At 39.4% G+C, this 14643-nt stretch overlaps 1 protein-coding gene across 1 annotated transcript in view; it reads left to right on the forward strand.

Annotated features, from left to right (window-relative positions):
* MCTP1 (multiple C2 and transmembrane domain containing 1) overlaps positions 1-14226 on the forward strand; it is a gene marked incomplete at its 3' end in the record, with an annotated part of 236492 nt that extends 222266 nt beyond the window's left edge. The window contains exons 18-21 of the mRNA XM_082302006.1: positions 6564-6673; positions 9481-9590; positions 12995-13092; positions 14155-14226. Of these exons, the coding sequence (XP_082158132.1) occupies positions 6564-6673; positions 9481-9590; positions 12995-13092; positions 14155-14226 (390 nt within the window). The remainder of the gene's footprint in view (positions 1-6563; positions 6674-9480; positions 9591-12994; positions 13093-14154) is intronic.
* Between the last annotated feature and the right edge of the window lie 417 nt (positions 14227-14643).

Here is a 14643-nt window from a genome sequence, read left to right on the forward strand (position 1 = left end):
AATCATGACCACAAATACAATTTCTGTCTGTAAAACCCTACTTTTCATTATTATGTGGCTTTCTCCATATTTTAAAATCCTCAGCACGATTTCCATTTAGGCATGAGCAATTATTTTCAGATCTCATCACCATGCACATGTAAAGACACATGCTAGCATGTAGATTTTAAAGATGACATATTGAGCATTTGTAAACAGCTGATAGTGTCTGAAAATTGTGGTCACTGAAGATGTGGTGCCCAGTAATATGGGCGAAGCTGAAGCCCAGAGTTTAAAAGCTCATCTACATGACCCAGGGATTCAATGTTTGAGGTGAAATGGTGCCAGTGCTTTGGAAGCCTGCTGTTCCTTTTCAGGGTGGAAGGAGTACCAAACAGGTTTTCTAGTTTGCTGATGCTGAGGAGAGAACAGCAGGTACCTGTCTGCTGGACATGCTATCTGTCACTATTTAAAATAACTGAAAGTCTCAAGAGTTACAATCTGGCTTACTTAAAGGATGGAAACCACTAAACCATTAAGGTCCCACTGAAAAGTTTTAATATCTTCAACAGTCTTCCCATACTTTTTCAATTTAAGAATTGGGAATAATAATGTGGTTGTGCTGTTCCATGAGTGATAGCCTTGCAAGGGGGAAGAACAGTTAAAATAACCTGACTCTCTCAGTTCATTATAGGATGTGATGAGGAGGCCAGTCTCAGGTCACATCGTGCACCTTTGCAGATCCTGTGCACCATTCAGCTTTACCTCAAGACCTGCTTCCATAGTCAGCTTTAAGACAACAATATCATCATGGTTGTCTGTCCTCTTTCCATTTACCTGAGAATTTGATAAAATAAAAACTTAGCTGGGTATCCATCACTGGATCTGAGGCCTTTTGATAGAGATTCAGAAGACTTTAAGGAGATCAAATGCCTCCAGAGCTAGAATAGTGTTGGCTTACTGTCTTTTTCTTCATGGGCTTCACAGAAAGCCATGGTTAGGGTTTCGAAGGTAACTACTGAGGTGGGGTTTTGAGCAGTGACCAGACCATAAGTCAGTATTTCACAGTCTGTGTCTGCATGCTTTTCTGGGAAGTACTAATGACTCCTGCTAGTAGAGGACTAATGGATTTACTACCAACTACTTCTGTGTCTATTTCATCAGACCACAAAGGGAAGTCTGCCATGGTGTTGGAGTCCTGTGTATAGCTGAGTCTCCTGCTGAGGGATGATGTGTGTGCCTGTTTATGGACTCTACTTTGGACACCAATTATTAGTTGAAATAGTCTGAAGAGTTTTCTCACAGAAGTAGTATTCTTCTGTTTAAGCAATAGAGATTTTTTGGCTTGTTACTAAAAGTCAGGGGTTGATTAGAGGGGTTTGTTACTGATAGCAGCGGGGCTATACTTTTGCTTTTTTGGCCACAGGTGACAGAACCTGGAAGGGTTGATGTTTGAGATGTTTTGGGATGCTTGTGTGTGGGGGAGAGGATCAGTCCTTGCCCTGGTGAGGCAGTGAACTGCCCCACACCCCCACCTATCCCAGCCTGGCAGAGCTGCCTACCATGGCACACCGGAGCCAGGGCTCCACTCTACCCCAGGCCAGCTCCTGAGTGGCCAGATGACCAGCCAAATGACCCACCTGGGAGGAGGGCCCACAAAGGCCAAGGGGTATTTAAGGACAAGCAGGATGTCAGCATATGTCTTTACCCTACCTGCTCTTGGAGTTTCTGTCTTGGAGTTTCTATCTTGGAGTTTCTATCTGAGCACCGCTGGAACCCAGAAGCTGAGAGTTATATGTGTGCTTTTCTATATAGTTTCTGTCTTTCTCACTTCTTCTAATTCCCTCTTCTTGGAACATTTTAAGTAACTTAACATCAAACAAGTTTAAAGTTTGCTAAGTTTGATGGGCCAAGTTAATGTGCAAGTGCTTTATTGGATGTTGTACTAAATCTTTTGCTAAAGTTCTCTGATTTTTCTAAAGTTTGCCAGTAAACTTCTGTCTTGTTTTGGCCTCTTGAGAATATGTTTGGTATTTCTCCTGTGTATCTAACCTAGAATACCAGAACCAGCGTAAAGTCCTTTTAGTGGGGCCTTAGAACAGGTAATCCAGTATGACACAAGCAAGGAAGAGTTTATGTGTCTTCTGGTGGCCAAGTGAGAAGACCATAGCACTAATGGCATATCAGTGGTGACTTTGTATCTGCTCTCTGTGCCTATCACAAGTTAGTCTGGCTTTGCCTTGGTTGCTATGGTGTGTGCAGAGGCACTCTATCATACCAGCTTGGGCAATGAGGGTTGTTTTTGGAAGATCCATCCTGGATTTCCCAGGAAGCATCTTGAAAAATTTCAACATTTGCATCTATTCTCAGAACTCTCCTTTTACATTGTTTTTATGATCTGTGCTTTTCTCTCCTGATTAGAAGTTACTAATAGGACAGTTATCCACCGTAAAATGTTCTGAGTTTTATTCTCTGTATTTAAAACTCTTTTTTTTTTTTCTTTTCAGGCTTAAACCCACTACCTTTACCAGAGTTTACTTTTGAGTCTGGCTTATTTATTTCTCCTGGTTTCCTGGTAATTTTAAATGTTTGGTTTTTAAATGCAGTTTCACTTGGTGAGAGAGGTTTGGGGTTACAGATACAATCCTTTCCTAAATCATCCTATTTTGTCATGGTGTTGGAAGCACAGTCTATTGAATAAAAAGACTCACACAACATGGATTTTATTTAGGGATTCATGTAAATTAGCTTGACATAGTCTAGAGCCAGTCATTTACTTCTTCTGCTTTGGTTTCACCAAATGGAAAATACAGTTCTGGCTGAAAATCAGTATGTAAATATTAAGTACTACTATTCACCAAACAGTATATCCATCTTTATTCTACATTTTCCTGTGAAAGATGGAGGAGGACATTGTCTTAGTCTTTACTTTGGGTTCATTTCCTTTTCTAAATTCAGGTCATACTATCAACATCAATTTGACTCTGCTTTCACAGTTTGTAGTGGCTTGGTCCAAAATACTCATTACTATTTACCTTCCGTGAGATAAGAATTAGGAGAAAGCAACTTGAAAGAATATCATGCTAACCCAAGACACCGTTTGTGCTCAAAACCATCCCCTGGCAAATCTCTTGCTTTTCAGGTACATTAAGCCTATTGCAAACAAATAAATGACACAAATGAAATAGTAATAAAGCTTTGTATTAAGCTTTGTTAGCTTTGTATTATAGATTTTATCTAGTATTTAAATGACAATTACATCCAGAAAATTGGCAGTTGTAGTCATGCAAGTGATGAAATTGATTCCAGTCACGGTCCATCTTTAAGGCCCCAGAACTTACTTGCAGAGTCCCTTAAAGGGGCTTACGGATTGTTTTTTTTTTTCTTTTAACCAGAATCAGATGCAAAGGAGAAATACCGACACCTCAAGAGTCAAAACCGAAAACTTTACTGGCAAACTTCAGAAAAACAGGGAACTTTGGCAAAAGTTTAAAGCAATATTGAATCAACATAAAGCATTTCACAAGGCATTAACTTAGCAACCTCCATGTCCATTCAACTTAACAAACTCCAACCCATCTGATTTTAAGTTACTTAGACTTCAAGACAGAGGAATTGGAAGAAAAAGAACAAAGAGAAAGACAAGAGATATAGAAAAAACCAAATATGACTACCACTGATGGTTCCAATGGTCAAGACGTGAGCTTGCCTCGTGCTTGGCTTGAGTATGCTTTGGCTTTCCTGAGCCCTTCCCCCAGGTGGGATGTCTGGTCTGGTTGCTACTCTGGGGCTGGGTTAGGGGCTCCAGGGGCAGGCATGGAACATTGCCTCCACTGTGCCACTGGGGGCTGGGATCCAGGCTCTAGGTCGTGGGGTGGATGGAGCAACGCACTGCCTCACCAGGGCAAGGCTTTTCTTGCCCCTTTTCCCACACATGCACCTGAAAGGTTTCAAGCCAGCAACCTCTTCCAGTGTCTCACACCATCTTTCTCTGGAAAGGAAAGGCCAGCAGTGTTTGAAAAATTAATTATTGTGAACCTTGGTTTATACTCTAGGTAGCTTGTGTATTGTATTTGATAACACGGCATCTTGCTGGAAGAAAATAAGTGCAGTTTTCCCCTAGGCCAGCTTATTTTTTGCACAAATATTTGGAGCAGGAAATAAAAATCAGTTAATAGTTCTGGGACATGGGAATAGTTTAAGCAAAGATGAGCCATGATCCTTCTGACCGCTTCCTCTTTCCTGTGCTGTTTTGTCTAATCCTGCCTCAGAGTATGTCAACAAATTTCCTTTAAGCTAAGAAGGTGAAGTGGTTTGGAAATAGTGATCCTTTCTCTCTCTCCTTCTGTCTTTAGGGATTTTGTGGGAAATGATTTAAAACTGCTATATTTTTGAATTGTCCTGGTTCCGGCTAGGACAGGAGGAATTTTTGCAGTAGCCAGGAGGGGGCATGGCTGGGACCCGGAGGTAATTCTGTACCCCCTCACATCATTGTTGGGGGCAGGGGAAAGGGACTCTCTTCTGGGGAGGAGGGATTCCTTCTGTTTGAGTAAGTGTGTGGCACTGACTCCGAGCCATCAGGTGGTGTGGCTTCAGTCAGATTGGGCTCTGCAGTGAGCATTTTGCATGTGAATCACTCTCTCTCTTTTGTATGCTATTACTGTTCATTTCCTTATCTCATTTCTCCCAGTAAATTGTTTTTATCTCATCTGTGATCTTTTGTGCCCCCAATTCTCCAATTCTCCTCTCCAGCCCACCACTGGGGTGGGGAGAGAGAGGGAGTGAGCGAGCAGCGGCAGGATTTGGAAAGTCTCAGTGGGAGCACTAAGTTGGAGAGTGCCATTCCTAAATCATGACATGAATAGAGGTACAAATTTATCTTGTAAGATATTTGTAAATTAAAACAGCCTCAGAACCTTTGAATGTAACCCCAGCTGAGTTCTGGATATGACACAAAGGGTACTGGTTTTGTTACAGTGACATAATTCTTTTCTCACACAAGTTAATTATAAATCAAAATAACTTTACATAGATGGCAGAATCTCTTCAACAAAACTGAAGAGGTAAAGGCCATACATATTTAGAAAGGAGAAAAATACCTGTGATTTCTGTATGGCTTATTGTTCACTTCTGCTGTACAAGAAGACATTATACTGGAAGTATGTGTTTTACGTGAAGGAATAGAGCAGGTGCCTATTTCCTGATGACAAATGAAGCATGCTAGATATATGATACACGTCTTCAGAAGCTGTATACCTGAGGAGAATAATTGTGTCATTGCAAAGGCTTCAAGAATGCAGTAAATATTAAGGAAATAACTTACATAAATGTCTCTGTGTTGCTGTGCAGCCCTGCATGTAGTTGATATAACTGGTTCTGAGCCATTATGGTCATTCTCAGGAAACAAAAATATTTCTTTGTGATACAATAATTATTAATCTTTTGTGAGAATATAAGGTCTTTCCCATTCTGAAAAACTGGTGGTTTTCCTTTGTCTGAAGTGCTTGGTTTATAAATTACACTTAATCACTGAAGTATTTTTCCCATCTCTCTCTGTCTGCTTCTTTCATAGTTGTTTTTTAGATAATCTGTGTTCTCTAACTAAATACTTTTAAACATATTCACAGGTAATCTTGACAACACCGTTGCAGAACCAGTGTTGTTGAAATGATTACATGATAAATGATGTTTTCTTCCAATCTAATTTATTAAGACAGCAAAAATGTCAACAAAATGAGTGAATAAATATACTGTCTGCTAGTTATGCATCAGGGGAAGAAAAGGAAAATTAAATGCAACATGTATTTCTTAGATGCTGAACTTCAGAGTCAATGACAGAGATTGTTGTATCATGTGGTTTGTGATGACAAGAAGTTGAACTTTTTAAATGAAATATTTTCCTAAGAGTAAAATATTTTCTTTCAATTTCATATTTTCAGAAAACAACAATCATATTCAAACTAGATAGGGTAATATGGCATCAACCGCTTGGAAATGTTGAACATAACCTTTTGGCTTATCTGTTATCTGTAGTCTGTAAAAAATTAAGAGAAACTTTTTTTTTTTTTCCATGGTGATACTTCATTTTAATCCCATCTAACACAGCACTGTTAGTGGATTTGATGCTGCAAACCTGTCTGAGTTTAGAGATAGATATTTGGGGAAAAAAGAACAGCTCCCTATGGGAGCTTAGTTTTTCTGTTTTCTTGCTCAGTGCCTTCCAGAAGTTTATTTTCCTCTGCCTACATCAGCTCAAAACCCAGCATTTCAACAAACAGTCTTTATTCTACCTTATGACTCTTACCACTTGAAAGAGCACATAACATACAAGGTTGGCACCTTCAGCATGTTTAAAACCTAGAGACCTGGCTCATTCAAATATGTGTTTAGAAACTAATGCAGTGACAAACAAAATTGTGTGGAGTTCAGCTTCTATACCAAGCCATATATACTGCAATAGGCACTGTTTACAGGACAAGGAATAATTTTCTTATTGCTAGGTTTTACCAATTCCTGATGACTACACAATCCTTTTCCTACAGTCAAAAATTCTTTTACTCAGCTAATCCTTTTCTTTTATTTAGGACAGTGAAAAAAAAGGATTTATGAATAGACTTTATGCCATCCAGGAGGTGTGTGTCACTGTCCAGAATATCCTAGATGAAATAGCTTCCTTTGGTGAAAGGATCAAGAAGTAAGTGCTGACACAGGTGCTGGATTGCTCTCCAGTATTCTTTAATGTCTTTTCCATGCAGAGGTACAAAATGTTAAACCTTTACTTACTTATTCCAAGGGAGTCCAGTTTTGGATGATCCATCGTTCAAGCTCATCTATATTTACTTTGCTTTATGAAGGCCCTCAGTCAGTGGAAATCCTGTCATATTAATTCTGGAATTTAGAATCATATTAACTGGGACAAAAATCAGACCTAATGTTTTTAAGGAAAACAAAAAGAGAATATTGTTGTGACATAGTTATTTAAAAGTGATAATAAAAAATGCAGCTTTGATAAAGGAAATAAGCAGAAGTGAGTAGGGGTTTTGTATTCTAAGGATGTACGTATGTTCACTCACTGGAAGTTGTATTTGTAAGTCAGCAAAACCTTTTCTTTAAGAGTATTCCTAATTTGTAACACCTACTATATGATATATAAAAATTGCCAGCAAATCTAAACATTATGAAAAAGAGGTTCTGAGATTTACTGCAGGAAGTTTGGTGTATTTCTGGCATGGTCAGTGAACAGCAACACAAAGTTTATTACTTGAGGTCAGACAGGTTCCAGAAAGACACCTTCCAGCTGTCAGCTGCAAAGCATGGAGAGGATCGACTTGGTTTTCTGCACCTCGAAAACCAAGAGCATCTCACCACTACCTAATTCACTTTTGGACGTGAATTTTGGGAAAACTATGCCTTGGGTGAAGGTCAGTCTGCAGGAATCCTGAGGATCATCTCTGACACGGTCCTGCTCTGTCTCGATGAAGAGGAGATTGCCATTTTTGCATTTAAGAGTAAAGTCCCTAATACGAAAGCCTGGGAAAGTGTTCCCATAGGGACAATTCCAGGCAGGCTGTATTCACAGCAGGAGAGGCAGGTGCAAGCATATTGTATCACACAAGTTCTCCAGTTAGAAAAATGAGCCAGTCTCTGAAAAAAGTCCTTTATCAGAAGGCTGTTCGTGGAAGTTGTCTTGATGATTAAGTAGTTCTAATTGTGCATTTTGGAGGTAGGGTTTGTTCTGTTATATAACCAGATGAGAGCTACAGAATTTTGTAGACTGAGTGAGACTATAAATCTTTGTAATTTGCTCCTAAAACTATAATGGGAAACCTGTACTGAATGCTGTGTTAACACAGCCCATAAGGAGGTTTGCTAAGTGAGGAGCCAGTGCTCCCACACATCATGGTGTGTCTGTGATCCATTGCACAAAGCCGAGTCACAGGAACATGAGCAGACCCTCAACCTTCTGTTCATCCCAAATGCATACAGAAAAGGGGAAAAGAGCAGGTGTCCCCTGAGGATAAAGGGAGGGATCCTACACTAAGTGACACTAACATAATGTTAGTGGAGACATGTCAAAATTGCCAGGGAAAAAAGAAGACAAATAAACACAGGGAGCCAGAGCTCATTATGAAAAATATGGCTTGTGATTCAGATAATTGCAATTATTCATCTAGAGAAGCCAAAATAATGTAATCACATTGGTTGAGAATGTAGTTAGTAGTAATACTTTTAAAGAGTATCATGAGACTATTTAGAGCCAAAGCCACATTTTCCTTCTGGATAAATGTCATGCAACACTTTTGACATGGTAGTGCCTTCATGGAACAAATCCACTGAGCCAAGCTCCCCTTAACCAACATTCTTATGGGACATATGTATAAAATTATCATCTGGTCTTTCTCTCTTCACTGAACACAGGGGTTGGAGAGCTACAGCACCCTGTTTCATCATCTATTAACTTTCCCTTTCTCACACCTCAACTTTTGCAGAATGTGGTGACCAGCAGAGTTTTATCAGATAATAGAGTCTGGGACCCTTAGGGAGGATGTTTTTATCTGTGACTTTTTTTGGAAAGGTAATGTCCTGAAACTCTTATGGGATCCTAGAAATTCCCTTCCTTTATTCATAGATAAATAACCTTTCCTTTTTTAGGGGTTTTGGGTTTTTTGTTTGTTTGTTTTCGTTTTGGTTTGGTTTTTTATTGTTGGGGGGTTTTTTTGTTTGTTTTTGTTTGTTTGTTTTGGTTGTTTGGGGTTTTTTTACATCCAAAGGGGTTTTATTTCTTCCCTCAATCACTGCTGTTGCATTCTCCCTGTCTTCATGACTGACTGTTTTATCACCTCCTTTTTTTCCCCTAGCCCCCTCCTTAAGCAAATGGACAAGTTTCCAGCTTTGCATAGCCATGAACTTGCCTTTTCCCTCAAAACAGGAAGGCACCTGGTTGAGGAGTGTACCCATATCTCAGACAGAGGGGAAAGTCCCTGCTCAGCCTTTAACTGCTTATGCTGTCCTTACAGTGAAACAGGGAGGAGATAAAACAAGAAATCCTTAGCAATACTCTTCCAGCTCTTGTATCCTACTCTGCCATGGTGTTGAGAAGGGAATATAGTTTGCCTGTGTGAGTACATTTGGGGAGAAAGGAGCTCTGTGGGTGTTGGCTGATGTTGGCTGAAACTGGGGTTAGCACTGAGGTTTAGCTGGTACTGAGATTTCCAAAAAGCAGAGCAGTGGTTCGCTTGGCAGATGAGCACTGCTGCGCCAGGAGAGGTGAAATTCAGCAGGTGAGTGGGCAAAGCCAGGACCTCCTTTCATTTCCACTGACAGTGGGTCTAAGCCCAGCTCTCCCTGATGAATGACAAATGCATCCATGCATTCATTTGTAGACTCAGTTTGTTCTCCCTGGTGGAAACTGGCACTTTTCCCACTGTCCTGCTCATTATTTGCTCTTTTATTGGCTCTGGTGGCTGATCTCAGTTTTGACTTTTGTTAATTTTTCTTTAGTACATTCAACTGGACTGTCCCATTCCTGAGCTGGCTGGCAATTGTTGCCCTCTCTGTGTTCACCATCATCCTGTATTTCATTCCACTGAGATACATTGTCCTTGTCTGGGGTAAGTAAAGCTCTTTTAAACGGTCTGTACCACTTAAAAAACCCTGGTTTTTAACGGATGACTTACCCTGACAGTGCTTTTTGGTATTTATGGTCATAAAGCTACCCCATGATGGAAATAGGCAGGTTAGTTAAAAATTGCGACAGTGTAAATATTTAGGTCCACCTACAAAATGCATTTTTCTTCGCTGGCATTCTAGACTTAATCATACTATAAACATGTAGCCATGAGGATTCTTCATATATCAAAGTGTAGCTTTGTCTAGATATTACTCTGATTTATTTTTACCACTTATACACAAATAGAGGTATTTCAATCTATATAGTGCATTTAGGACAATACGCCTTTTTTACTGTGGTACTTTATCTTGTGAAAGTATATGCAAACGTAGCAGCAAGAAACCTGTTTAAGGGGTCACCTTTAGATAGACAGAAAGGAATAGGTGGTATTTGGCTGGTTGATAATGAACAGAAACCCTGGGTGGAATTATGATTGATCCAAGCTTTCACTACTTGTCTTTATATCTATTCTTTATACTGATTTTAAAAAGCTGCTGTTACTACATCTGTTGTAAATAATGCTCCAGATTTTCATTTGTACATCTTTTCATACATCTTACAACACCGGCAGCTGTACCCTTACCCGGTAGCACAGACTTATGAAGAGCACAGTCTCAGTTACATCAGTGGCTAGATTTTCTTTCTGAAGAAAGAATAGCAATCACACTTTTGTGGGAAAATTTTGAATTCAGGAGACAGCATAAAATCATTGAACTTACTCCAAAGAATTTATTTTTTATTTATCAGTCAATATTAGTAATTTCCTTAGAATGTTTTCTCAAATGATCATAGCTGAAGCAATAAAGAGGATATGAACAAAATACAAAAGTATTTCTACAGAAGTAACAAAAGCAAGCAGATGGGCTTCCTTTCTTTTCCTGTCTTTGACTTTTACTTATTCCCCCGTACCACGCATCACTTAAGTGTAACCCAAACTCTTAGTTTGTTCCCAAAATTTCATTCCTTTTAGCACACACACAGGAAGTTTGAAGTATTTGTCTGTGTTCTTTTCCTGTCATTTTCCAGACATGTCTGACATCTTGCTTTCTTACATCCCCTTTGTTTGATACAATAACCTGAGATTATAATAGCCCTCCAAGATCCACATAACTGTAGAGCCAGAACTCTTCTTTGAAAAGCTCATGACTCATACCCCTGGAAGTGTCACACTCCCACAGAAATGTCTGTTTCAGGTAAGGCAGAGTCTCAACTCCCAAGGCTCCCAAACCATGGATGGATAGTATAAGCATAAATTACTATAAATGCACCTTGCACTTTTTTCCTTTCTTCTCTCCCTGCCTTCAAGTTACATAGGCTATGTAGATACAACTTCAAGGCCCTTTGTTCACTACAGGTTTCAACTCCATGTTTTTCTCCTGCACTTCAGTTTAGGTGACTTCTTACTCAGCAAATGTACGTGGATCCCTTCTTTAGGGACCTTTTCCTCTTGCATAATGCCAGGAGACCAGACAGGTACTGCGCAGCTGCAGCTCCCACAATCCAGACCTCCTCAGGGTGAAATGAATTCTCACAGAGCCATGTCATGCTGAGCATAGCTTTGAGCAGCTGTCCCTTCAAACCTTCAGTATTCCAAACACCTACCTGTTTTCTCCATCACTGTGTGTTTCTAGCCCCTCCTGGGTATATTTATTAATCCATTCTGCCTGTGGAAGCCATTGATCTCTCTTTTCTGACTTACTTCTGTAGGAATGTTTGAGCTGGTCTGTAGCAGCATCTGCCCATTTTGTTCTTGGGAAGGTAGAGGTTTTAAATGAAAATTTTTCGATATTATGTCTCAGCTTTTGTATAGCTGTCTTTCTTCTGTGCATCCATAGGGACTGCCCCTTTCAGCCTGCCCTAGCAAGAAATTCTCCATTTTTTTCCTGGCTGTGTCTCTCCCAGTGGAGACTGGTCCTTGAAGATGTGGTGCATTAGGTGGGGTGGATCCATCCTAATCCCACTTGATGAAGTGCAGAGTCCTGGTAACAGCTACAGCTGTCTGTGTGGAAAAAAATTCAAAGATAATTGTTTTAATCTGAAAATTTTCAAACTGTTGGAAAAGACCAATCCCCTCTCATCTCTGCAGTGCTTTTTCTTTCTCAAGGTTTCACATGCTGACTGGTATTTTTCTTTATCAGATGTGATGAAAGTGAGATCATACCACCTGAATTCACCCATAGGTGGTCCAGTGGCCATGTGCAGTGAACAGTGGTGTTGACCTTAAATTTCACAGTCACTTGCTGATGCAAAACGTCTTCTTAAACAAAGGTGTTTGAACCTCAGATATTCCTTCTGAACACTCACTATTCAATCACCATATAAAGGGAGGACAGCATCCTCTATCTACACTGCAGAACTGAGGATTCATGCAGTGGGAGGCTGTGGGTGTTGCTAACACTGAATCTTGCATGCCCTGTCCAAAGGCTTTACATCCTTGCTAAGGCTTTCTGAAAAGTATTGGCACCAAAGGTTTTATATATCTGATCTTCCAAAATCTCTATTTTGGAAGATAAACTATGTTATATCTGATAGAGCCTGGATAAACTACACAGAAAGGCATATTTTTAATAGTGTCCTGGGTGTCTCCTGCTCACATGCGAGTCAATGCAGTTTGCACTGTTCCTGCCATGTTTTAGATGTGTGTTCCCAGAGCCCACAAACCAGGTTCTCAAAGTGTGTAAATGTGACTGGGTATGTAACAGTAAGAAAATAAGTCTAATTTTAAAGGCTGGTTTCTGATTATTTTGTGGATAATTTTTCTTGGTGTTTCTGAACACTAATTGCCAGTAAGCGTTACAAGACCATGATGTCTAAGGGAGATATATCCTCTCTTCTCTGCACTGCCATCAGCTCATCTCTAGCTGTCATTCCTAGAAAAAGGTTTGTGCAAACTCGTCTAAAACCTTCATATGATGTAGACTTCACTGCTTCCCACATGTTTCATTGTCCTTAGCATGAAAAATATTTTTCTTGAATCTTCTGTCCTGCAATTAAGTCCATTTCTACTTATCCTCTCTGTTACAGAAATTAAATACTTTTTATGCCTCTACCTTTCCCAACTCCCTTATAATAACCACAGTTTCTATTACTTTCAAAAAAATAATATATTAAAGGAATTTGAAAATGTCCCTAGAACTTTTGCATTTTGAAACAGGGAACCACAGCAGCAGAGTCCAACCTTTAGAGCCCAAGGTTACAATTCATACATTCATTCATGCATTCATTCGGTGCTACTGTCAGGCTTCAAAATGGATCCTAAAATCTGTTTTAAAACTTTGCCAAAAGTATGTATTTTTTGATATCTTATATCTTATGATAGTAACATTTGAACTTTCACTTTTGCAGGCATCAATAAATTTACAAAAAAGATTCGAAATCCATATGCAATTGATAACAACGAACTACTTGACTTTCTATCCAGAGTCCCCTCAGATGTGCAAGTGGTGTGTATATATTTTTTCTGGGATTTTTTTTCTAACAGATTTTTAAAGTGGTTATTTTGATTTAATATTGTATTCTTTGGCAGAAAGAAATTGTGAACTGAAGCTGGTGATAGTCCGTGAACCATAAGGAGACTGCTTGGTCTTTTTCCAGTGAGAAACAAGTTCCTACATTGGTTGTGCCCCTGAGGATCCATAGGAGTAATCAGTAGAAGGACAAGTATTTGTGAGATGGTAGCAGATGCTAGAGCTTGTATTGAACAGCCTCCAGCACCATGTAAATCCGTCTGGGATACGGCACTGTGTAGGAAACACTGGAGCTGAGGTTCTCAGGACATGCAGAGAATGAACAGGAAGGTCAAATAATAGAAGAGGCAGGCAGCATGGCCCAGTGTCATGTGACAGCACTCTAAGAGCCTTTCCTTTCCCGGGGTGAAAGCTTTTGCTGTGGCCACAGTTCAACTGTGCTCATAAATGCCTTTAAAAAAAAAAAAAAAAAGCTGGTTGTGAATTACATGCTTTTGTGATGCAGTACACAATCCCCAGAGAGCATGCAAGATTTAAGATAACATCAAGCACATAAATCACATCTGGTATCACAAACATTATAGACTTCCCATATTTCTAGTTTCAGTTCAGAGCTGGTATAAATAGGAGATATGGGTGCAAATACCCTCTGTGTATCTGATACCCTCTATGGTAGGCATTTGGAAATAACCAAGTTTTTAAGAAATGTTACAAAGAATGGTATCCAATATGGTCAAGATGATAATGTTTATTGTCTGTTAGAGCTCATGGAGAAAATGAAAAAAAAGTAGTCTTTTCTAAGTTTACATCAGCATGCAGTGTTATGTCCTGGCAGGATATTCCTGGTGTTGGTTTTCCTTCTTATTCTAGATCTGTCATTCTGTTGTTGGTGAATCACATCTGCAAATCCTGTCATTTTTAGAGGGAAGGTTTTCTTTTTTTTTACTTTTTATCCCCTGGCAGAAAAACCCTATATCTTTATTTTTTTCTAGGAAGTGCCACCTGACAACTTTCTTTCTGAACTTTGTATTTAAACAGATGCAATACCATGAACTGAAACAAGATCCTACTCACAGCCCGAGCAAGAGAAAGAAAAACAATCCTGCCTAGCCAACTTCATGTGTTGAGGAGACCAGCATCTGCCAGGGGAAGATAAAAGTGCAAGCCTAAGAAGTGTTTCCTTTCTCTAAGCTTTATTTATCTTGCTTTTTTATCTCGTGGGGAGATTTTGTAAATGGTATTAAAAGGTGTTTCTCATGAAAGATCTCTCATTGTAAAGACATTTGTTTCAAGCAGGGGTTTTGCCATTTGAAAGCCTTGTTAGAAACAATGTAATGCATTAAACAAGTCAATCTAAAAAGGGGAATATGTACTGCTACTTGGTGGTCAAAGATAAATGAGATAGTCAAATCATGCCAACTAAACCTACAAAATGTGTAACTTTAAATCTGACTCAGAAATTTCTCAGATTTGGTTTGTGAGCATTAATATTTTTATCCAGTAAGTCATCATTACAATTTTCTATGT

The sequence above is a fragment of the Coloeus monedula genome, assembly GCF_965178545.1.
Source record: "Coloeus monedula genome assembly, chromosome: Z".
NCBI lineage: Eukaryota > Metazoa > Chordata > Aves > Passeriformes > Corvidae > Coloeus > Coloeus monedula.